General features: G+C 32.3%; 1 protein-coding gene across 1 annotated transcript in view; it reads left to right on the top strand.

Annotated features, from left to right (window-relative positions):
* Positions 1–26,734, top strand: part of LOC118196118 (uncharacterized) — a 40,519-nt gene extending 13,785 nt beyond the window's left edge. Inside the window, exons 4-7 of the mRNA XM_035367521.2 lie at positions 3,578–3,673; positions 8,818–8,901; positions 23,466–23,526; positions 26,131–26,734. Coding sequence (XP_035223412.1) covers positions 3,578–3,673; positions 8,818–8,901; positions 23,466–23,526; positions 26,131–26,144 — 255 coding nt within the window. The 3' untranslated portion in view covers positions 26,145–26,734. The remainder of the gene's footprint in view (positions 1–3,577; positions 3,674–8,817; positions 8,902–23,465; positions 23,527–26,130) is intronic.
* The last annotated feature ends 418 nt before the right edge of the window (positions 26,735–27,152 follow it).

The following is a 27,152-nucleotide window of genomic DNA, read 5'->3' on the forward strand; positions in this document are numbered from 1 at the left end:
GCTTTTATAAAAAAGCTAATAATTTTTATTATTCTTCATAAATGTATCATCAATGCTGTTATACAAAAATGAATATTTAATTTCTTATTTCTTAAAGTTATTTTACTTCATGATTTCCCTAATCAAAGATTTAGTGCACACTTAGAAATCAGTTGCCTGACACTGTAGTTATTCTCTCCATTGATATTTTTTTTATACAGTTTAATATATGCATAAAAAGCGTTGGATTTTAATGTAGGTTACAATGTTAATTTTCATTTTTATCGTTTTTTTAAAATTAAATATTTGAAAAATTTAAAATTGTTATTAAAATGTTTCACTCATATTAGAATATCCAGCTCCTCAAAATAACGAATTTTCTTGTTTGTTATAATTAAGTCTAATTTAATCTTCGGAAATCTTACTGTTAAACTCAAAGATTTCTTAGTGTTAAAGATTGTGAAAGATTACTATGACGCAAAATGAAGCCGAAGTCGCAGGGTTAATCAAGAATTACAGACTTCATTGACAACGGCCAGCTTTAGAAATGAGAAATTCTTGTGATAAACTAAACCTTAAATTATACTAATAAATAAAACTAAACTTTATTTTATTCATAATTCACTAAATGTCACAAATTGAACTCATTTCTGAGTAGCAAAATGTTCTGAAATTTCGAAAATTCATGATCTATTGTTAAACTGAAAGATTCTTCTAAAAAATCTAAACGTTTTATTTGAAAGAGCGAGCCTGTTTTCGAGAAAGCTATGAATGCTATTTACTTACTCGTTATAGTGTCAAGTACGTCACTTTGAATACGTTAATCGTTTTTACCTTCATGCTCTGATTTGAGTGTTGTACATTCTGTTCAGTGTTTTATGTATGTTTGCTCGTTTGAAGTTCAAATTATGTACATTCACAGTAAGTAATGGACCAAGTTCGTTGAATTTCATTTTCCTGATAAAATAAACTTAAAAAATTTTTCAATGTGGAAAGAAGAAAAGATTGTTCTTTTTCTTTAATAATCGCTTCATTGCACGTGATCTCTAAATGAGCAAGATCACAGATGTGTATGTCGATTAGTTTGTCTTAATTTTATAAAACGCTTGCATTAGGTCATCGCCATAAAAAGCTATTCTGGTTTGACTGCTTGATTCCAAGGAATAATATTTCTTTAGTTAAAAAGTGCTATTTTTAGTCTCTAGTTTTTTCAATTCTTTTTATTTATTTATTTATTGGCGAGGAATATTTTTAAATGCAAGCTGAACCGTTGCTACACTTTTGCCGCCCGGTATCGTCTGTATGGCTCTTAAATTCCGTTGCCAGATGCGATGGCATCAGTTCTAGGTATTCTGAAGTCGACTCTGAATATAAGACTTCCTTAATGCATGACTATTTTTTAAATTAATTTTAATAACATTGGAAGAAAGGTTTTAACGTACAAAAGCAGAAAACTGAATTTAATATTCACGTCTTTGAATATTACGATATTTCAGATCAACTTAATTTATATTAAAACTTATAATTTACTATTTAATTTATAGTTCAACTAGCGGAAGTACCCGATGCCAGTTAAGTTAGACTGTGAGTAATGTACCTAACAACAGACACGACCATGCCGCTGTAATCCTTCTCTAATAACGATGCAAAAAATACGATTCATAGTCATACATTTTTCAGTCTGATGCTATATGTAACCCACATAAAAAATTTCTATAGAAAAATAAACTAATTCTCTCTCATATCAGCAACAATGGCACGCAGTTTTTAATGATTTTCGTCTTTCTAATAAAATGGTCGTAAAAAGTCAAGTTCCATCCAATATTTCGCCTATATTCAATTTTAGTCCATTAAATGTGGCAAAAAATTGATCACAAGTGATCAGAAATCAATAACGCGAACAAACAAACAAACGCACAAAGAGACATTTTTCTTTATATATATAGATTTTGTAAAACTTACAAATTTTTGATTAACAAACTCTACGATTTGAAAGTGAGCAGTAGCAACACTTTTCGAAATAAAGCATTTTATCTCCAACGAGCGAGGCCCACCAGCGGCCGAGCGGTAAAGTCGCTGAAGACTGGTAGTTCGGTCCGAGGTTCGAATTCCGAGAACGGGCTGGCTGCATGGGTGTTTTCGTGGTTTTCCCCATGTGTAACGTGTATACGAGCCAGTTTCCCTTAGAAAGTCCTCCACGAAGGCATCCCTCCCCTTAGACAGATAGCCCTAGTGTGCTTTGCCATAATTAAATACACCAACACCAACGAGCGAGACTCGGGAAAATGAGCCCGAAAATTAGTGTCTTCAGAGTTTTTAATCAATATTTCGGCTGATTAGAACATGAGAGTAGCCGAAATGGCTTCCCACGATTTTTTGAAATCGGGAATAACGTACTTAATGCTTGGCAATGCTATTTTTATTTGATTGTAAAACTTAAGAATTTGCTATTAACAAACTCTACGATCTGAAAGCGAACAGTGGCACCGCTTTGCGAAATAAAGCAGATTTTTATCTCCAGCGTGCGAGATTGTTGCCACTCGTAAAAATGAGGGCGAAAATCAGCGTTTTAAGCATTTTTATTTAATATCTCTGATTTTAGCTTTTTTTTTTAGTAAAAAGTGGACGTCGTCCTTTTCCAGGACCCAGAAAAGAATTGTAGAAAGTTTGATGACGATAGCTATAGTAGTGACTGAGCTATTAGCGAACAAACAAACATACTTTCTTCTTTATATATGTAGATTCCGAAATTTTAAGAGATTCTAGATTTACTAAGGGTGTCGCAGAAAAAGGGCGACAGCATTATGTGGCGTATTTGGGGAAGGGGATAGATGAAACAAAGTGCCAGCGGAATGGCTTCAGTAGGTCATTTCGTTCAGGAGATAAAGGAATTCAAATTCTTGTGATGGCCTTTTCTGTTGAACGAATGAGGGATACTCATGACTTATTCTTTATGATGGCTAAGAAGTTATCGCTTCTTATGCGCCGTATGAAATCAGCTGTAACCCACATTCAAAGAAGATTCCTATCAAGCTATCGACAGCCTTCGAAAGACTGCATTAAGGAATCTTTAAGTATATTTAGAAAGCCCATAATCCAAGAATCCAATGCCGTTCGCAAGTCAACGGTTGGCAATTTACGGCAACGCGATAGCTGTGTCGCACCTGTTTCTGTATTGTCTTTAATATAAAGCAATACATACTGCGTATTTAACAGTACGTAATAATGAATGTGTCATGGCTTGTTATCTGATATGCGTGCATCTTTCATTAACTTTTTGCTTGCAGTTTAGTTTGTTCACCAACAATTTGAATCAAAATGTCAGTCATAATTACGAATAGAAATGAAAGCCTTTTCCAGAATCATTTTATCTCCTGAACGAAGCGGTATACCAAAATCATTTCAGCTGTAATTTGTTTCATCTAACGTTCTCAACACTTTATATAACGTTATCGCACTTTTTAATGAAATTTACTGGAGACAGAAATTCACATTGATTTAATAAATGAATAAATTTGTCTGCTAATGTTAGTATCATGATTCTGTTAACTATTTTGTATGTGGGGTGCAATGAATCCTTCCTATGTTATAATTTCAGGAGAGAAGACATAAGCTTTCTCTATGGATTGGTACAAGTATAACAACGATTGTTTTCCTTCTTACTGGTGTAACTGTTGTTCTAGTCCTGTTTTCAGTAAGTATTCCATTTCAATTATTATATAGACTTAAATTCAAATGTGTCCCGGCTTTGGTAATTCTTACTCTCTGAAAGGATTTTGCTAATTTCAATTGAACCAAAAATGAGATGGATTCTGTCATTTCTTCGTTGGGAATTGTAGCAGAAAATTCTGTAACACTCATGGCTTTCTTTATTAATTACGTTGCCTTTTTGAAAAATTACTTTTTAGCCATTGATTTAGTGCCTCACTTTCTCAAAGGAAATGACACGAACTGTTAAACTGCCGACTAATGGAAAGTTGATTCTTTAGAAAATGGAATATTCATGAGGGCTGAATGCCGTGTTCGATTAAAAAGCCCTTAGAAAAAGGGTGGAAATTGTCGGATAAGACGGAAATAATTTTGCTTGTTTTTACAGTTTAACCGCAAGGGTGCCTAATGAGAGGGATGATTTCTTAGACGATTTTGTAAGGGAAACTGTCTCATATTTATGGTTAAGAAATGTTTTACAAATCGCATTTTTTAAATTTATTTGGCACATCCTTTGCTGTATGTGAGCTATTCAATTATTATGCGTAAAAAAAGAAGAAGAAGAACGTTTTTAGTAGTAATGATCTGTACAAGGAACGGAAAAATAGGTTTGAGCATAAAAACTACATACTTAACGTTAACATGAAGAAAAGTTAAATTAAGAAAGTGATATTTTGTGTCAAATCCATTATAATCTAATTAATTTGAGAAATTAATTACCATATTGTCAATATTTCTCTAAATTGTCACCGGCTGAAATTTTTCTGTAAATTATCTTAAGTCTACCAGTTTCGTTAAATGTAGTCGAAAACTGCATGTTATAAGGACAAAACACGCGAAAAACTAGCAGTTTTAAAAGAAACTATCATATTTCGTTAATGTGCGTGCTAAATTTGCAAAGTGCATATAAACATTGCTCATAGCATGTAAAATATTTTTTGAAATTTACAGGTCATTTACTGGGCTTATGACATTGAGAGATAAAAAATATTGTGATGCATTTTGTACTTAGATAGTTAATTTTAGTAGAATTATAATTAAAATTGTTGTATTTCCCCGTGCAATGCATCGCGAGACAAATTTTATGAGAAAGCTATGCCGGAAAAGTAAGAATACAGGAGCACGTGCATTTAACATTGAGTAAATAGTTATCTCGGTAATTTGTATTGAAACTGAATAGATGTAATTGACCACTATGTTAGCTGTATAATCTTAATTCTATCCTCTTATTGCTTTCCAGAAATATGGAGAAGCAGAAAGTGTTAGAAATTTCTCGCGACCGGTTGAAAACTCTAAAAGGTCGGAGACAGAGCGTCTGAGTTTAGTTGTTTGGTTATTGTTGCGAGTTGTTTAGTTTCGTATGAACTGAGATATCTGAATTAGCTTTCTCTTTAGATACGCTTTGCATTGCGTTTTATTTTAACCTTTTAGTAGTTTGAAGTTTAACTGTATTTCTTTTGATAAGAATAAATTTTATTAACCGTATGTAACAATATTTTCCCCCTTAAACGTTTTGTTGTTGATCCTTTAATGCATTCGTGACTGAACTTGCAGTGTAAATTTGAGTTCAAGCATTTTATTTACATGGCCATAGTTACAGAATAAATAGTTAGTACTACGTAGTGTACTTGTTTATTGGTTGTTTATATGTAAACTGCAAAATAGTACCGGGGGATGCATTTGTAAAAGATTTTCTGAGGGAAATTAGCTTGTATTTAAGTCGTAAATAAGGTAAGCATGAAATCAGCCATGGAGCCACATCATTCGACAGGAATTAAAAAACCAGGTTTCGTTGTTTCATTTAGCAAATTAATTCGCTTCTAGGTGACCAGAACTCGTTTACTTTGCAGTGAAACTAAAAGATTTTATAAAAACTAAACAGATTTTCAGAAAACCTCACAGAAACATCCTTAAAAAGGGAAAATCAAAGTTCAGTAAGGAATAATACATGGGCGTGCAACGATTGATTGCCTACATCAGAATTTTTATAGTTATTCTGAACAATTTTAATGCTTCATTTAAGTGTTCCTGCATTTAAACTCTCCATTGAAAAAATTTCCATTTATAGCTAGGAAGGCAAATAATTTTCATGAAATCTTTGATGAAAAGAAGTATTTCGCTTATCTTAAATGAACTTATTTTTTCCGCTTTGAACTGGATACTTAAGAAAAGCACATCAGGATTATCATCCATCTAGAGATTTCTTTGTTGAAAGACGTTCCAAAGAAAAATCCAGATTTACGCTAAACCGGGGAAAATTATGGTTTCCCTTTACATTAATTACCCCCTCAGCATTAATATTATAAATTGTGTCGCATTCCGTTTATTTAAAATTCGTTTAATTTTTCTCATCGCTTTATTATTTACTTGTATTTAATTCATTCATGTATTTATAATTTCATTTCTCTGTTTCATTTAATTTCAGTTGCTCATTTTTAACTGTTTTATTTATTATACCTTGGTATTTTGTTCGCTTCGAAATACACTGGTGTGCAAAAATTAAGGACGAAGTCGAAAAATTAGCATATCAGCTGAACGAAGAGGCAGAGCGGACAGAAAGACCAATCAGGAGATTAAGTAAGGTGATGTACGGTAGCAAATGCGCAGATATGCAGGTAGACGTAATGGGGGAGTGTCTGAGTAGTATAAGGCATGTTGTCGGTGTAAGATCAGTATTTCTGGCAAAGAGATTGCACGCCGTATAGCAGTTAAAATCACACCGAGTTGCTTCCTCAGCGAGAAATGGCGAATAATCAATCTGTTAGACGACATCTGGATGCTTTTACCCGAGGTCGAATCATTGGGAAGTTGGAGGAAGGCCGCAGAGTGACAAGTGTGGCTGCAGAGTTCGGAATTGTTCACAGCATCGTTTCACGACTTTGGAGACAATTTCAAACTACAGGAACAGCTATCCGGGGGTTTAGTAGTGGTCGTCCACGAGGAACCACACCCGCAGATGACCGGTATATTGCCTTACAGGCCAGAAGAAACAGGTGGCAGACAGCGGGTGAAATCGCTAGACACATGACACAGGCGACTGGACGACCGACATCGCGTTTTACCGTGGCCAGAAGACTGCATGGTGGTGGTCTGTTTGCATGACGCCCTGTACAGTGTGTACCTCTAACGCCTGCCCATCGGAGAAGGCGTTCTCTTTGGTGCCGGGAACACCGGAATTGGAGAGACAATGAATGGGGACCAGTACTATTTACAGATGAGAGCAGATTCAGTCTGAGTAGCGATTCTCATCGCATACTCATCTGGAGAGAGCGGGGAAGCCGCAATCATCCCTCGAACATCATTGAAAAGGACAGGTATGGAGGTGGCGGTGTTCTCGTTTGGGGAGGCATCATGCTTGGTAGTCGTACAGACCTTCACATCTTCGACGCAGGTTCAGTCAACGGGACCCATTATTATAACGAGATTCTTCTTCCATATGTGCGTCTTTTTAGAGGCGCTATGGGTCCGCAGTTCCTTTTCATGGACGACAATGCACCATGTCATCGCACAGTAGCTGCCGAACAGCTCTTAGAGAATGAGGATATTGAACGTATGGATTGGCCGGCACGATCTCCGTATCTCAATCCCATCGAGCATGTATGGGATTTTCTAGGCAGACGCTTGGCAGCTCGTACCTTACCACCAGTAACGATTCCGGAGCTTCGATTGGCGCTGCAAGACGAATGGGCAGCAATGCCTCAACAACTCATTGACACCCTCATTCTCAGCATGGGCAGACGCTGTGAAACCTGCCTAGCAGTCAGGGGAGATCATATCCCCTATTAAAGACCGGATGTTTCTTGCTGGACACCCATCACAGGGATGTTTCGGCCTTCAGTCGCATTGCGCTCCATGCTACGTTTTCAATAAAGCTTCTTTTTATCCCTCTGATTTGTCTTTTAGTAAGTGTTGCTTACATTACTCATGTCCTTACGTATTGGGGATCTTACGGTATTAAATGTGTTGATTTGGAAAGCTTTTGTACAAAGTTATATTGAAAAAACCGTCTCGTCCTTAATTTTTGCACACCAATGTAAGTCAGACTTGATATATTTGCGCATCGCCTTTGGAAGGGAAGATTTTTGATTGGGATGCCATAATTTGTTTGGAATACCACTCGAGCTCAATGCGTAACGACTACGTGCATTACTCTTGTTTACTTATTTCTAGGTAATGTTACTACTGCCCATGCATCAATATAGCTGTTGATGTATTCAGTAAACAACCTGCGCTGTAACTCTGCATTTTCACGTGAATGTGTGTGTGATTTTTATTAAATGTTTTCTAAATTCGTTAATAATGCGTTTTACGAAAGTCAATATGAAGAATCAAGCAAGGTTTGGTTCGGTTTATTTGATTATGGCAAAGCACGAAGAAACTGGTTAGGATCGCCGTGGAGATGAAAAAAGAGGTTGTTGGAAACATGATCTTACAGCATGCTTATTCAGGATTTGGCTGCTGCGTAGCGTATACCGGAAACGACGGTATCTGCGATTGTAAAAACTAACGACGCTATTAAACCGGTTAACGTTGCGAAGGGAATCGTTGAAAGTGGAATCGATTTCCAAATAAAGAATCCGAGGCATAAGAGTATGCTGAGAAATTGCTTTTAATCTGGATAACAAAAAATAATTTATGTAAAGTATATATTTCACCACACCATTTGTATTTTAGTATTAACAATGCTATAATAATAATATAATTTTTAAAAGACGGATTAATTATTTTTCTCTTATTTTTTATTGGAAAAACTAGTTTGATATACTTGCAAAATCTATAAATAATTTCATATAGACATAATAATGTTATATATTTTTTATATCCCAATATGTTCATGATAAGGCATCGGGACTTTAGGAATTAAGCCTAAAATGCTAAACAAGGTACAGTAATATTTACAACGTACAGTATATGAGTAAATAAGGTACCTATTTACCCATATACTTTTACAGATGACTGTTATGATACTTATTAACATAATTTAAGTAATCTGTTGCTCTGATAAATGTTGCTGAAATGGAAAACAAAATAGTTTAACCAAATATAAAACCTGTTTTAACCTGTTTTAGATACAACTTTCCAAAAAAATTTATAATCTGATGTTTAATTTTTATGATTTTTTTTTTTCAGATGGGATTATTTCCAGAAAGTCAAGCAATGACTGCCACAGTTTTGGGAACAACGGCCCCTATTATTTTGATAGCATGCACTCTGGTGAGTTCTTAGATGTTACAATAACTATATTGTAGGAGCTTAAAAGCAAAGTACGAAACTCACAAGAGTTTTTAACTTAGGTATTCAAATTCAAACTAATTTCGACCCTTGAAAACTATTATGTGATTTAATTTTCTTTTTGTAGTTTTCTTAATCATTAAATGCAAGTAAAAAACAATATAACTGATCTATTTAAATGGAATATATTTTACATTAAGCTCTTTGCACCAAGCCACGAGGAAAAAATGTTAGTGTACATAAAAATCATATACTAATTAATTTTTCAACTTTTAATTACTACAACTAATAAAGCAAAGTAGAGGATTTTAAAGCAATGAATGTGCAAAATGTATGAAAAGATACAAAAATGTACCAACGGTGCAGTACTGTCTCTACAAAATTAAAAAAATTGTGAAAGAAAAATTGCACAAAATTAAACTTAGTGCTTAAAATCATTTTTGTAATATAATGGAAAAAAGAGGTAATAATATAACAATGTATTTATGGGAATCGTACATTTTACTTTCTCTCCATTATGGGGCGTCACGTCAAATGCATGCAAGTTAATTTTTAACATCTTCAAGAGCAAGTGTAAGAATAAGAAAATTCGCATCACGAGAAATTAATTTATTGCATCCATGTGAATTTCGATTTCTCCAATCACGATTTTAGGAACCTTGTCGAAACTGAAAATTACTTAAAGAGTTTTAAAATTATTATAGGTAATGCTTTTACTAGTATTTGTTGATTAACATCGCGAAATACACCATCCATGATTTTGATTCTTACTCACGTTTGGCAAGCCTAGAAAGCTGTTCCGAATTCTTTTACGGAGATGATATTTCCATTATATTTCTTGTTAATGCTCTTTCTGCTCTTAGCTAATACAGACCTTTTTTTATTCCAATACTAACTTTGATCTGCAGACTGAGGCAAACAGTGGAACGCGAGGTTGGAACGGTAAAATGAAGAATGAGCGGTTATATTGCACAACTTGTCATCAGTTGTTATCAGAGTTCATGCGAACGCAGAGACAAGCTTCAGAGAATAACAAGTTGTTTTATACTGTTTCCAGAGCGACTGCCTAACAATACCAGCCGATAATCAGAAAATTAAATTTTGTTGTTAAAAAAGGTGCCAATAGATTACTATCGGTAATCATCGCATAACCAAGAAATATCATTAAAATTTAAAAATTTCGCGATTTATCACATCCCTTCTTACTAAGCGTCACAAAATAGATTTATGTTCGGTTAACACATAACGGTTCACTTTATTATTTGAAGTGAAATCTTTAATGAACTACATTTGGTTAATAAAGTTAGTAGTCAGACACGATTAGGAATTTCCCAATTTTTTCTTACATTTGTGCAAGTTGGTGATGCTGATATTTTCAGTCATGAGATATGTGGTTCAGTATTATGTATAGCAGGGGTGGCCAAACTTTTGGGATCTGTGGTCTACTCCACATTTAAAAAATCGTAGGCGGTCTACCAATGGCAGAGATAAATTAACGTAACGTACATGTTTATATATTTATTTTCGGTAACAAGAACAAATGGTAAATTATCTAATTTTTCTAAAAAACTTAATATTTACAAAATAAAAATTTACTGACGAAAATAATCAAAGTATTCATATATCAAAAATTGACCATCCTATTCATTTCGTTTAGTTGAAATTTGGCACTGTATATCTGCGACGAGTTTATCATATTGTGGCTGGCACGAGCTTATTGCAATGCGTAAACACGAAATTAAATGTTCATCTGTTAAACGCGACCGATGTTTGGTTTTTATGGCGTTCATGGTTGAAAAAGCTGATTCGCAAAGATACGTCGATCCAAAGTATGATTTCAAATACAAAATCAATTTGTAAATATTTGGAAACGTTTCCTCAGAAATTATTTTTTAAAAATCAGTATCGCTAGATGCTCTGGATTTAAGAAACATATCGTGTCTTAATTTAATAATTTCTTCTTCGACCGTAACTGATGTGGTATCTATTAAATGTCCTATTTTTTCAGATACTCCATCAATGTTGACATTTTCATTAAAAAATGGAAATATCATAAAATTGAGTATTTCTTCCAACCTAATTAAATCAGCGCATCTTCTTTCAAATTCTTCAAACAAAACATCTAGGTGTTAAATCTTCGAAGTCTCGGTTTGGATTATGGATGCATTCTTCCTCCATGTTTTTGAAGTTTCTCAATTCATGTTTTCTTAATTGAGACGCATACCTTTTTATCGTTTCTTTGAAAGTTTTAATCGCGCTCATCATGTCTGTTAAACATTTATTCTTTCATTGTAGATTTAGGTTTAAGTCGTTACGTTTTGCACTGATATCGCAGAGTAAAGCTAGTTTCATGAGCCATTTCTCATCTTCCAATTCAGTAATGTGCTCTCCTTTCATTTGTAGAAAATTTTTTATTTCTGCAAGCAGAATACGAAATCTTTTTAAAAAAGCTCCACGGCTTAGCCACCTCACGTCTGTGTGCAATAAGAGATCTCCGTACTCTGATTCAGTTTCTTCCAAAAAGCGCCCTAAATTCTCGTCATTGAAGACTTCTTGAACAAATTGAATTGACGATTTTAAAAGCAATTTGCATTATATCGTTAGACTTTAGTATTTTTGTACACAATACTTGTTGATGGATAATGCAATGATAGCTGGTAAAACTGGGAATTTCCTTATCATTATTGGGCCCACCAGCGGCCGAGCGGTAAAGACGCTGAACACTGGTAGTTCGGTCTGAGGTTCGAATCCCGCGAACGGGCTGGCTGCATGGGCGTTTTCGTGGTTTTCCCCATGTGTAACGTGTATACGAGCCAGTTTCCCTTAGAAAGTCCTCCACGAAAGGCATCCATCCCTTTAGGCAGATAGCCCTCGTGTACTTTGCCATAATTAAATACACCAACACCACACCTTATCATTATTGCAAGGCAATAAAACCAATTCGATTCCCGACCATTGCTGGAGCTCCATCTGTTGTAATAGAGACCAATTTATGTATTGGAAATCCTGTCTTATCAATAAAGATTTTAAATAAATTGTAGATATTTTGGCCTCTCGTTTATCCTTTCAATGGAATGATAGTTAATAACTCTTCTTTTGAAGTCATATCTTCGAAAACCATTCTCACAAAAATGCATAACTGTGCAATGTCACTAATATCCATGGATTCATCAAATTGAAGTGATAGGAACATACATGCTTTTAAATCGTCATTTAATAAATCCTCCAAATTATTATTCATAGCTTCAGTCCATCGCATCACAGTGTTACGCGACAAAGAAATATTATTTATTGACGATATTATTTGATTTGTTTTTAAAATCGGGGAAAAGCACTTCTCCAGCTTTACAGAAAGCTTCTTTTATCAATTCTCCATCTTCGAATGGTTTTTTTCGCTTTATCAAAACTTCTGTAATTTTAAACGACGCCAATGTTACTGCTTTAGCTTTGGTGCCTGGTCTGGTAAATAACGATTGCTGTAAATGTAAATTCGACTTTAATTCATGCACTTTAACTTTTCGAAGTTCACTGCCGATTGGAAAGTCTGTAGCGTATTGGTGCATGGTTTTAAAATGTCTTTCGACGTTTGCCTTTTTTGGTAGTGTAACACTTGAGTTGCATATGAAACAAACACATTTCTCCTTCACCATAACAAAAAAGAAATCATCTTCCCACTCATTGTGATAATGGTATGTTTTACTTCTCTTAGCACTGGTACCTGGTTGAGTCATTTTGGACGGGTTGTTGAAACAACAAATTATCGTATCGGTGCGGTAGGAAGAGAGCGACATGCAACGTAAGACGATTAACTGAGAACTGAAACTGTGACGGGTTAATATTAAAGAACTTTGTGTGACGGGTACACTTAGTCGACTCGCCGCGTCGCTATCATCGCGCCACCTACTGTATATAATCTAAGCATCCCACTTTGTCAAGTTGTTTCTATTTAATTCTCCACTGTAGAACGAAAAATTCATTATATTACTTTGCACAGCTTGTTTTAGGTTTTAAGCGTAAACTGTTGTTAATCCGAGGTCATTATCGGGATGGTCGCACGGACTACTTAAAATGTCTTCGCGGTCGACGTCTTGGCCACCCCTGATGTATAGCACAAAAATGTCTAAGTTAGATGATATCTAATGAAATATATTCACTACTAGATAAATAAATAACATTGAAGAATTTCCACATGTTGGTAACTGTATCTTTTTGTCTTCTTAGGACTTTTCCTTTTGCCGTTTTTCGCTTTTTCCAAGAATAATTACTCTTACAGAGTATTATGTTCGTCTGAGTAGACTGAATAACATGAGCAGTTATTTGCATCGTACAGTTGGTGACAATCTTATAATAGAACAATATTATTTTATATTATACATTGCAGGTTGTATCAGTCATGCTCTCAAATGTTGTAATAAAGCGATTTAAGGCAAAAATACCAATCATACTATTTATAACTAGGGACTCTAAAACATTAAAGAATTTAAAACATAATTTATTATGAGAAAAGTTGTAAGGCTGAAAATTAATGTCTCTGATTTACACCATTTTGCCTCTGCATGATAAGGCACCATTTAGCTTCTTTTTCATCTATGCTGTTTTCATATCCTTAAATGATGCAGATAATAGGGCATTAAAGTAAAAAATAACGTTAAAAAAACTGAAAGCTTTCATATTACATTATGCCCCAAAAGAAGTTTTTATTATTGTACTTTATATATTAAATATCATGTTCTTCGCACTTAAAACACGTAAAATTCAATTCAACATCAATATCACAAAATATTTAAAAACAGCATATCTTTAGAATTTCCGATAGGCAGTCTCGCGTGCTGGAGATAAGAATGTTTTTTTTCTGTACAATATTGCCATTGCTAGCTTGGAAATCGTTGAGTTTGTTTATCAAAAATTCGTTAAAGTTATGGAAAATATGAAAGTGATAATATAACAAATTCGAAATTCAAAATTCGGGCTTCCAGGTACCCATGTTTGGGTTGAGGTTTACGTTATTCAAAATTTGATGGCTCTGTGTACCGTCGTTTTTTCACAGTGCGAGAAACGTATTTCATTTATGCAGATTCTTCATTATTTAATTTTATTAAATATAATACAGAGCGATAATATTTGGTAGCAACAATTTGAAAAGGGATTTAGCGGTTTAAGTGATTCAACGCTAAATGCCATTGCGAGACTCATAGGGCTAACGCCCCTTATAACGGACTAATAAAGCACTGTAGTATATAGCCCTCCACCAAAAAATTATCTTATGGTCAGATATAAGTGTAATCTCTAGTAAAATGATATCTCATGATCAGATAATCTTTCTTAAAACTATAAAGAAAGAATATACTTTCAACTCTTAGCATATTTCATCGCATGTTAAAGAAGCTTACATAAGTTCTACAGCGAAATAGCAAAATGTTCTGGTTCAATTTGATTGTAATAACATATTCTAAATAAGAAACATAAATTACATCGCATATTCCAATTTTTAGTCCGCATTTGAATTTAAAGGTGCTCGAAGTTTCGTATTCATGCATGAAACGGATAGATAGATATCAAAGGTCCTATTACGGAGGAAAAAACTTTATTATTTTTTAGTCTACTACGGCGGAAAAGACTTTTTTTTTTTGTTTAGTAATGGTGACTGACTAATAGGACATCGAGTAGATTCATTTTCTTTGAGCTCTTCAGTACTTCCTACTATTCCTGCTTCCATGTTTTTACCCTCATGTATAGCATCTTTCAAAGTTTGTTTGTTCCTAAGAGTATTTGCTTTCGCAGAGCTCGTTTATTTGAAATATGTTGCCATGTAGTTTAACATATATCGACCAAACTGAAAAAGCGCTGAAATTTTGCATCAGGAACAGAAATTTTATGTTAAAGTCAGATAAATTAATAATCGATACCTAATGACAGTTGGACACTTAATTTTGATTTTGGAATTTCTTAAATTAGTTTTCGTATTAACAAAAATTTTTCTTCTTCATTTAATGACATTAATTACAGTCTAGTTCTTCCCCACACTCAAGATTATGGTTATTTTAGCCTTTTCCACACCGCGTTTCTGTTTTCCTCAACACATCGCACTACATTCATTTTCACTTGCTTCATCCATCGCTTTTTATATTCTACTCTCACTGCTGAAATTATTTTGCTTGTGAGAATTGTGAGAAGAGTTTGGTTTGATTTAGTTTATTTGACTATGGAAAGTACTCGACTATCTGCTTAGGGAAGGGATGTCTTCGTGGAGGTTTTGCTAAGGGAAACTCGGGCATGAAGAAGGGATCTGTGTCTGAACGGCCTGGAAATAGTTTTATTTAAAATTTATCCAAACTGAGGTTGCGTTTTTTTGCCCAGTTTTATATTTGTACTATGTCTAGCCTTAACTAAAGACTCAGGTTTGGAATTTATCGATAAACTTTATCGCCGTGTGCCATGATGGGATAAATATGGGCAAATTTTACTAAATTTTGTCTCGTGCTTTGCCCGTTAGTATAAACCAACGACTAAACATGCTGTTGACTAAATGTCGCGTCGGTTAAATCGACGTGTCTGTTAAATGTCCTGTCCGGTTAAATGGATGTGTCGGTTAAGTGTCCTGTCGACTAAATGAATGTATCTGCTATATGGCCTGCCGACTAAGGGTACGCAACAGCTTTGTTTCACCTTTTTCAAATAATCCATTCCATTTCAACCCATTTCAAAACATTTGAAAACTACATACCTACATTCATACTTATGGCAAATTTTTCATCATTTTATAATCATCTTATGGCAAAAATATCCGCAACGTTTTACTTTATGTTAAATATATAATACAGACGTCAGCATTAAGAAATGTGTATGTTAAGGAGGTTATACATACATCACAAAATAAAAACAGGATTCCAAAAATGAAACAATCAACAGACCTTTAGCTGCTATATATATTAACATCTGGAACTTAAAATTTTCTCATACGTCAATCATAGGAGCTGCTTAACTTCAAATGCCAAAATCCGAAAAAAAAAAAAAAAAAAAAAAAAAAAAAAAAATGAGAATTTTCTCTTAAGAAAAATTATAAATATAGATAAGATATTCATTCATTGTTTCTGTCAAATACTTCTTCGTACATTCCTAATGAGGAAGCTTCGTTCCACATCGTTTTGCTCGACTGAAAGACCAAACGGATATTTTTTTCTGCATCCTGCTGGAATTTTTCGTCATGGGCATGGTTGTCGGTTTACTTTATTTTCCTTTTTAAGACACCTACTTTCTTAAACTAGATTTTTAAATGTCATATCATATGATAAGCTGATTAACATCTGGAACTTAAATGAAACAAATAAAAAAATGAACATTTCAAGAATGGCGATTTATAATTCCCAAATAATTATTCTCTCAATCAAATACAATACTTGCGTTAAATGATGTCGATCATTGTTTCTTTTGAGAGAATAAGGACTTAAGCTATTTTCAGAAATATTATTTTCACAGATTAATTGCTCTTATGTTCGTACTTTAAATAATCCCCATTAAAGTTTTTTTAATATCCTTTAATTGAAAGAAAATAGCTTAAAACACATGAGTGAAGAGAAGATACGTCTAGAGGATAAAAGAGCAGTTTTATGCATTGATAGCTCACTGAAGCAACTCAAAATATAATTTACTTTATTCTATTCTCAAGGAAATCATTGAAATAATTTTTCAGCTTTTAATTTCGGTGACGGTTTAGGTGCTCATCATTGTCCCAGAGGATGACACTGCTGAACTATGGTACTAAGATCATGGTTCCATGGTTTTTCTCATGTGTAAAGCAAACATGAACTAGTTTCCCTTATAAAATTTTCTACGAAGACAAATAACCTTAATCAATTAAGATAACCAATCTTTGATAATCAAGCTAGTGTCCACATTTATCACTCTATAAGATATATTCTCCCTCCTTCCAACAAGCCTTCGTGCTATAGCGGTAGCACACTTGGCATGTATTCGAGAGGTCCTGATTCGATCCCCGGCGAAGGGAGTGCATATTTTTCACCTTTCCTACTTTAAAAAACCCTTATGACTCTACAACTCGAATCCGGATTTAAGCAATTTCTAAGAGGAGCGGTGCCATTTTGTAAATCGAAGATATTCCTGAAATTTGTGTGCACTAAAATAGACAAAGTAAAGCAATGGAATGCAGAAAATTGCATGATTGTTTCAGTATGGAGGTTTCAGGAGAGGAATAAATGAAAGATATTTTAAATATAATAGCAGAACTTTGCTGTAAACGTTTTTGCACAGTGAAATTTTGTGGTAAAAATAAAGAATGCTGCCTAGTGTTCTGTTATAAAGTTGCTTTTTTGCGCGTTGATAATTCATGAAATAATGATGTTTAAAGAAACCGAAAGTTTACATTGTATTAAACCGAAGTCATAACACAATGTAAGTTTGTTTATGATTATAATCATTAGTGTATACCCAGGAAAAATATTGAATTTTGTAACCCAAAAAGAATTTAATCAAATGTTCTTGAAATATTTGAATGTAATAGTTATGTCACAAGTGCTTAAGTATAAATTTATTACTAAAGACTGAGAAAAGGATTACTAAGAATTACTTTATTACTAAGAAAAAGATTAATAAATTTTCTATGGTAGCTGTTTGATGATTAACATAGTTCTGATGTTTTGAAAGAACTTTTAACTTCTGGATTAATAATTCATCCCCCCCCTAATTTAGATATTAGCTTACATATCGATTAATTTTAATATTTTCATCTATTTAGACTTTATTATTAAGTTTTTTTTACCTAAAATCCACTTACTGCTTTATCAAGTAACTTATTATTTTATAAATATATCTGATATACGTAAATTTCTGATCAGAAGCATTCTGAAAACTTAAGATAACAATTATGTCCAAAAAATATTCTTTCTTATCACATATGATACTTTAAAGTTAGATTAAAATTTCTAAAGAAGTAAGAGTTAATGGTTCAACTTCATTAGAATAGGTTTTTCTAAATAAAATCGTATAAAAATTAAAATGTAATTAATTTTATGAGATAAAGCTTATTTTTCAATGAACAGTTGCTACGGTAATTCAGCTTTAACTGGTGGTATTTAGATAGCGCTTTTCCTTCTCAACAAATACTGATATCTCTAAAATTTCATTTACAGAAATAGTTTGATTTAAGTCAGTTTAAAATTTTTAAACTTTCTAAATTAATTCCCATCATAATTTTAAAAAATCAGACTTTCAGACGTTTTATAACGAGCGAAATAAGAGGATAAGGTGTTTCTGAGGTAATCAGTAGCTTTGAAGTGTTGTTTGTATACGGGTTCGTAATAGATTGAATGCACAAGTCCGATAAAAATTTAATAAAATTTATTCCTATGACAAGAAATATAACGAAACGCTGGAATTTCCCTCAGAGATATTTTTACAAGTGTTCATAATATCAGGTACTAATAATCAGTAGAACGCAAATACGTTAAATAGAACGCAATACAAACAGTAACTATACTTTAAACTACTAAAACGTTAAAATATAGCGCAGTTTAAAGAGAAAAAGAAAGCTAATTCAGTTTGCACGGAAGTAAAACAAATCGCAATAACAATCGCTAAGCAACTGAGCTGAGATGTTCTCTCTCTGACTTTTCATAGCTTTTTATCGGTCACGAGAAATTTCTGGTAATATCTTTGCTTCTCGAGATTTCTGGAAAGCAAAAGAGTAGAATTACGGTTACAGCTAAGATAGTAATTAATTATATTTATTCACTTTAAATATAAATTACCAAGAGATATCGATTTATTCAATGTTAAATCCACGCGCTCCTGTATTAATTTTCCGGCACAGCTTTCTCTTAAAACTCGTCTCGTGTTCCATGGCACGGAGAAATAAAACAATTTTAATTTTAATTCTAATAACAAAAGCAAACTAAATACAAAATTCCTAACAGTAGTGCTGTAGAAAAATTAGAATTATTTGACTACTAGAATCTACTAGAACTGTGAAGTGATTATTTGCTAAGTTCTGTTGTGTAAGTAACAGCTCCGAAGAAGGGTTAGTTTTAACTCAATTATATTTCACAGACGGCTCCTCTTGGGCGTACAAAATGCCAGCCCTTATGGCTTGAACTTAAAAATAGAAAACTTAAACTAAACTAATGCTAAGTAAAATATTCAGCCTAAATTGCACAGAGTTGTTTAAACGCGTAGTTGTTTCTTAGCTAAAATCACTGTCGTAGACTAATAGACACATGCTAAGCACGGCCGTAATATAGCAAGCTTTAACTCGTAACAACAATGTGACCGAAAAGAAGAATACGTTCTAACTGAAACACCTCAGATTAAATAGTAGTTTTTACCCTATTTTGCATAAAGCGTAAAACTGAAAACTTATTCTGGATTGAAAACATAGGTAGGAAAATAAGGGAGTAAATGAAAGTTTTTGCAACTAAAAACTGTGTTAGGGAAAAAAAGAAGGTAAGTCTCTACAGCGTATATACACTGGGGCAAGGTATCACAGACATCCTTTCCTCCATCATTAAACTTTCAGCACTGTCTATATTCTTCTAGACATTGACTAAACGATGTCTTGATATTGCTGCTGAGGAATATTATTGTTCCTGAGGAATATTAACTTATACTGACATAATGGCAGTTCTAATTTCGTTCAAACTGGATGGTGGCGTTTCGAAGTTATCTTCTCACGTTGTTCTGCAAATGGTGAATATGATTGAAGTCAAAAGATTGAGCTGCTTATTTAAGCAATTCGAACTTTGAATCAGGCTCTTCAAAACAATTGGAGATTAATCGTGCACTGTGACAAGGTGCATTGTCCTCCTGAAAGTGACCATCTTCATCGGGGAACATCGCAACAAGAGTATTAAATGGACGCAGTCCGACCCAAATTACAAGTCTAAGACTTCCCGCATGGTCAGCATGAAAGAATATGTATAATTAGTAATGGTGTTGGGATAAATTGTGATGCTATTTCTGGGCGAAATATTTATGAGACAATAATTACGCGGATACCAGTTTGAGGCAAGAGGAGAACATACATTTGTTCTGTTTACACCTTATTCTGATCCTGTCATTTGTAGGATGGAGCCGGAAATGAAAGTAATGGGATCAAGAACCTTTCCCCGATCGTCTGCAGACTTTCTCTTGTTTTTAAAATTTCTCACGAAATTTTTTTAGTTCATCTTAATATTTCGTTATTTTCATCCAATGATAGTGTTTCTGGCATCTGAAATAGTTTGATTTTTTTTCTATTTTGATTAACTGTTTGTGCTGAAAATAGTATGATCCTATTCTGCAATGGGCATGAAACTGAGCTTCAGGCCACCTGGTGCACATAAGTCGGTGAGCATGAAACAAGATCAAAGCAGTTCGTTTAGTTTCTGGGATCGTTAAACAGTATTAGTTTTATGTGCTTGTTGAAGTTGTTTAAAAATTTGTGATATCTCATCTTGGGCGTATTTGCGGAAAAAGTAAAATATCCATGACTTTTTTAAAAAGTGTACAAACGACTTTTTTGTTCTATTTCATCAAGAAAATATAATGCATTTGCCAAGAATATAGATTGTTATTGCGATTTTTCGTTTTCGTACAGTAAAAGGGTATGATCTACTAAAACATATTATATTGAGAAAAAAGGCAATTAATTTTTTAAAAGGAAATAAAGAACGAAAAAGTTAATAATGCAGAGTACGTATTTCCTTCCTTTTTACTGGAGCACAATCTGCCGCTGAATGCCTTCGATTATCTGCGGATTTACTTAGAGAAATATTTCTGATAGCGAAGTTGCTAAGAAATCCTCATATACAAGGACAGAAACGTCTTCAGTTTTAAAGAATTGTTTGGAAAAATAAATCTTCAGTTGTTGACTGCATTAAAACAGTTGCTTTCTGTGGATAGAAGTAATAACACATGATAAACTATATCCAATTGTCATCACTTTTTTTAATCCTGTGGCTTTAGAAACTGAGTGCAATACTTTGTGTGATTATACCGGAAGGAGATTCAACAGGCGCTCGTACAGCACAATGAATTATTAGAACTTTAAAAAAAATATTAACTTCTTGGATAACTGTTTAGCTTTTGATACAATGTCATGGTAAGCTTGAAGACTTGCGTTGTAAATATCTTGAAAGAAGAAAACTCAGACTCAGAGATGTGTATTTGTCATCTTTAAATTTATCAGCTGAAAAAGCTTCTTTACACATAAAAGTAGGTGAATAACACTTCTTTACCCATAATTTAGAAGATTCTTTACACATAAAAGAAGATGAATACATATAAAAGTAGATTTGTTGTCGATGTTTATTACCATTTTAAAAAAGACCTCAGCTAGGAATGAAATAAGAAACATTTTAGAACACTTATGCACCCTGGTTACTTAAGGAAGCAGGCATACTTCAGAGAAATATTTATTTAGAACTCTCGAACAATGCACCCTCCACTTCTTACATTATTTTAAAAAGAATATGTAAATATTTCAAGTTTTAAGGTAAAAGGCGGTATCAAAAATTATAAAATGCCTTTAAATAAATTAAGATGCGCTGCTAGTTCCACTGTTAAAACTAAGTGTGAGGAATCTAAAGTAATTTCTTGAATAGGGAACAACTAAACTGGCAATTCTCAAAAGAACGTAACAAAAAATGAGCGTAAAATTGATATAGGAGTCTCTTAAAATAATTTAAAAAAATGTTCGACTAGAGAAATATTTTCCAATCACTTTTATTTCGTGTAGCATAAATTATTTATGTTCTTATCTTCGGACCTTAAAAGTTTTGCTTTTTTGTTATGCTTCGCGTTTTTTCATTTTGTCTCATTCCATATTCTTAGTACAGTTCTGCAGTATAGAATTCCATTAATTCACGTTTTGCATTCAACGATTAGTGATTTATTTAAAAATATTTTATAGAGTTTGTAAAATCATACTTTTATTTATTTTCTAATTTTGTATGTCATACGGAATATAGTAAAATATTAAGTCAAAGCAAAGGTAACGATTTTTAATAGAGGTTGCAGATAACAAAGGAGTGAAAGAGCTTCCAGACGAAAGAAACTTTATTTGCATGTTAATAATTATTTCTGTGATGTATGATTAAAGACTGTAAATTTCCATGTAAGAGCGAAGTAGTTTTGCATGCTAAAGTTGCAGAGGTTTTTCTAAGTAAGAAATGCATCTTAACTAGATATAAGATACTTTTATATAGATTTTTCAGTTTTACTTCATTTTGTTTTCGAAGACGAAGATATTGATTTTGCAACAGTTAAACTGCAGTGACAGTTTTGAAACTGTCAGAAAACTTGGATAATGTTTATAACCAACAAGAGTTCATATGCAGTGCAGTGTAATCGGAAAAATTGAAAAGTACTAATGAAATTTTACAATAGAGTGAACTCTCTAAAATAATGATGGGCATTTCGACAAATCTACATACTAATGCACAGTATGAGAAAATTTTCCAGTATGAATGATGATACGTTGGAATCTTTTATCAGCAAAACCATACCTTCGTGGCAATGCTGTGAGGCTTCTGTCTTAACGAAAGCAAAATAAATTGTTAACAATAGTACGAAAAGGGACTGAACTCTTACTTTTCTATAAAATATTCAAAATAATAAAATTATATCTTTTAATGTATAAGTACTCTGGAACTAATTGCATTTAAAACTTATTAAATGCACTTCCGGGTATTAATTAAATAATATTTTTAGTTTGCTATTTTTAGAAAATTTTTTTTTAATGTTTAGAACCTTTAAAAGGTTTTTGCCACTGAAAACTTCTCTTGATTTCTAAGAAATGTTTTCTGATTATTTTTGAGTTTGTCAGGTTGTCACGTCTACATAGGCATACTTGATTACAAACTTTCCGTCGCAAAGTTTGTAATGTTCTGCTTTCAGATATGCTTGCAGCTCAATTTAGCTGCAACTCATGTATTTTTGCCGTTCTGTTACTGAATATGATTCATACCAGTTGCTATGCACCTCTCCTTCATAAGCATTTTCCAACCAGAATTGTACTCACTGCATGAAGCTATTTTGCTACACTGCCGTTCTCTAAACACCCAATTACTACAGAAAAAGGCTTAGACCATCAGTTATTTCACAAATGTAGAAAATGAGTTTTCTTGGATCCATAACTCCTTCAATGTCAGTCTTCCAGTTTATCTTTTTTCACACTAACCGTGGTGATAACTTTTTCTTCTCAAGACAAGCGTATTTTACATGCTGAGTTACAAGTCTGTTTGTGGTTATAATTCACGGGCAGACTGAGTCATGTTGAATCATGCTTGTCTCTAATATTTTCGGTACTTAATGTATTTCATTTCCAATATATTTGATCAAATGCATTGGAAATGAAAAGTAAATAATCACAGTATATTTATACGTTTTAAATTTTTAGCAATTATGTTCAATCTTTGCTTGAATGCATCTTTTATCTAAATTTGTATACAGCGATTTTTTCTGTATTTTAATAATACATATCTGTGCAGATATCGTTTACATGCTTATATTTTATACCAATTCAGATTCATGATTTTTTTGTAATTTTCACTTAGATATATTGCACATGGGGAGTGGCATTACTCTGGAGAATTATGGGAGGCGACAACACTATAGGTAAAAAAGCATCAAATAATTATTTTTGTTAGTAATCGGTAAAATTCAACTTTATTTAATGATTTTTTCTTTCTTAGTTAAAACTAAAAGTTTGATATTATATACTTAGGGTGATTAGACAAATGCGCTTGAATAGAATAATTTTCTCTGATGAAGGAAGTTTATAGTTATTTTGCATATCTCTTTTGTAATATGAAAAGCACGAAACTGTGCACGAGAAAAAGACTGATTTAGAACAATCACTTTATATGTAATAAAGCTGCAACTACACAGATTTAATTCACACTAATTTCGCAAAACTTGCTAGTGTCTTTCTGATAAATTGTATTTTAAGAGAGGGGGGGGGGAAATATCAAATTTTAAAAACTTCTTTTGGTTAAATTAACATTTTTTTTTGCATTAATTTTTGTTTCGCCACTTCTAAATCTTTTAAGCACTATTTTTTTACTTGTATTTTGTGCACGTTCTTTCCATATTTACACGGTCTGGCGTTAAGTAGTCTTACGGCAGAAAGACCGCTAGATACTGGTAGTTTGACGCGGATTCGAATTGAGATGAAAGAGCCAATGGCATGGAAGCTTCGTGATCTTTCCTTATATAAAGTGACTAAAAGCTAATTTTCCTTAGAAAGTCTTCCACGAAAGTGTCTTTTTCCTTTTGCGCTTTGCCGTAATCGACTACCGGAAATATAAATTTTATGATCTATTTTTTATTTCTACAGCTTTTATTTTGCTTAAAAAATACAGCAGTGTAAATACACTTTAACAGCATTCATTTTTATTTGTATAAAAGTGTGCTATTGAAGACTGTATATAAATTTTAAAGCAAATATTTTTTTTTTTTTTTCATTTATAAAGTTCTGTTAAAAAATTACAGTTGGTAGTAACTTCTACTTATCTGGGCAGTTCAATGAATGTCGAAAAAATGAGCATAGTAACCAAAAAAAATTTCGATTTTAAGACTAGAAATTATAACATAGCTTTAATTACAGTTCGTTAAAATTTTCTTAGGAAGAAAAACAGTTTTGTTTTGAATATGGATGTTTGATAACATAATTTAATTTCTATTATATTTTCATTTTCCTATTTAGTTCAGTATTTTTTTAGGGAGGATACTTCTAACAAATAATTGTTTTACATCCAGAGTAAGTTATTGCTCTGTCAAAGAAGTGAATGTTGGTTTAATTCGAAATTTTATAAAATGAAGAATTTTTCTTTTGGTGTGTGTATGACAAAAAAATATTCACCTTCGATTTTCGCTAAAGATATTAATGTGATCATTAACCTCTGTTAAATAAAATTAGTGAATATTTCTGGAAGGCAACGATGAATAGTAATAAACCACTGACATACATGTCATAAGTCAGTGGCTTAAAACTGAATTTGCATGTGGGCTGAATGCACGTCCTGGAAACTGCTAATAGACCAGAATTTTTTTTTTCCAAGGTAAACATTTTATTAACAGAATGAAAATATTTTTACTTGATTCTAAATTTGACTTACTTGATATTTATGAAAGCATGCATAAACAGCAACAATAATAATTCAAAGAAAAAATTTAAATTTATATTTATTTTCTAACTGAACTCTAATGTTTGATACCATAAGACGTTTTTGGTCACACTTTGTACTTCAAATGCATTGATAGCTAAATATTAATATTTCAGACTGATATTTGTTTCAAATAATCTGTTTAATTAATGGTTAAATAACGTTAATTTAAATTAAAAATAAACAAATTATGAAAGCTGTTAATTCTGTTAAACTGTTAAAATTTTTAACAATTTTTGAACATAATGCCTTTATTTGGGAGTATATTTAAATGTAAACAGCATTCTTCCACAGAACCCGACTGATCGATGAGCATTTACAATTCGTGAAGATAATAAATTAAGTCACCTTTTACAGAGCACGTATATTATACAAAAAAAACTTCTGAATTCACATAAAAAGTACATAAATACATAATTATTTATATGCATTGAAATTTAAGTGTCGAAGAAAAGTTCAATATGTAAGAGACTAGGTTACCATTATTTATTCTCAAGTTTTGTCCCTCTTGGAAAGTTTTCACTGAAAACTTAGGCAGTTTTCCTGTGTCTCGATCTGTATCTTTAAATATTTGAATAAAATGTAAATTAATTAGCTCAATTTATATGTTTTCTGGTAGATTATTCATCTTCAGTTTTCATAGTAAAGAAAATAATGTAAACTCAGACTTCAAATAATTAAAATCTTGAAATATTAGTTTACAACAAATACATAATTGAAGTGTGTTCACAGGCCGCTAGTTTCTGACTATTGCCATAATTATTTATGCAACTTAATAATAGCAAATGTTTTGTATAAACTGAAGTTTTTAGGAGATATAGGCATTTTAGCAATCTTCTCACATAATATTCTCGAAGATAAAAAATTTAATGTATTGTTAATGAATTTGATACATTATCAAAAAATAAGTGAACGTTTTATTTTGCAAAAACTTAAAGATTTGATGTGAGTTAGTTGAAGATTTTACCTGAATATCTTATCAGAATTTTGCTTAATTATGTAAACTTAAATGTTAAAAATATTTGCAATACTAAGAATTTTTTTTCATTTTCAGATGAAAGTGTTTAAGAGAGGAAATATCTAAAGTTGGGTTTTTCTGCTATATGAGATCTTTTTCCAAAATAGAATATTAAAAGAATGCTTCATTAAAGTTTGAAAAGTAAAGAAATATTTAAAAAAAATTAAGCGTTTATTTTTAGTATTTGCAATACCAAGCTGCAAGTAATAAAGTCATTTAAAAAAGTGAACTAATGGGAAAACAAGAAGTTTAATGAAATTGAAAGCAACTTGGACATAATTAAATCTTGCCAAAAAATTTATTCTGTAGATGGAGTCTTGCAGAAAAGTATTTCATAAAAAGAACTTAGGTAAAATGTTTCAAAAAAGAATTTTATGATGAAAAAAATTGCTGTTTCGTATAATTCTTCAAAAACATTTGCGTTTTTTCTTTGATTCGCGAAGGTATCTCCCTGAGGTAATTTTTATATTTCCAGTAATTTTTATGTGACTTTTATTAATAAGTTTGATTTTTAGATATTCGTTTCTTTATTGGCATATTTGTTTTGTATATTTCGTATAAAGTATTCTAACTTATTATCAAGACATATTTGAAGTGACTGTTATTTTTTATTGTGTGTTAAAATAAAATATTTTATTAAACTTTGTAATTATATTATTAAATAATTTTTTTTTACAATATACGTTTTGAATTATTATTTCTCTTTTGCTTTTATGGAAGCTGTAATAATAAATTAACAATCGACTGAATGATGAAGAATTTGTTTCTAGCCTGAGAGATGAATGTTATATTCTTGATGAGAGGAGAAAATATTTGTATAATTTTTTTAATCATTTTGTTAACGTTAAATTTTCCACGAAAGTCTGCAGCATTTTTAATGATGTGCAAATAATGAGAAAGCAATTTAAGTTTTTTTTTTGATAGATTGTATCTGGAGTTCTTACGTATGAAGTATAATGCAAGAAAATATCATAAAACTGACATCAGATATTTAAAAAATACTGTAAAGTTTTATATCTATATTATTAATGTAAAATCTGTCGCTACGAGGAAAAACT

This window comes from Stegodyphus dumicola, chromosome 12, assembly GCF_044657685.1.
Source record: "Stegodyphus dumicola isolate Sdum_Otavi_A_Nest chromosome 12, ASM4465768v1".
Classification (NCBI taxonomy): Eukaryota; Metazoa; Arthropoda; class Arachnida; order Araneae; family Eresidae; genus Stegodyphus; species Stegodyphus dumicola.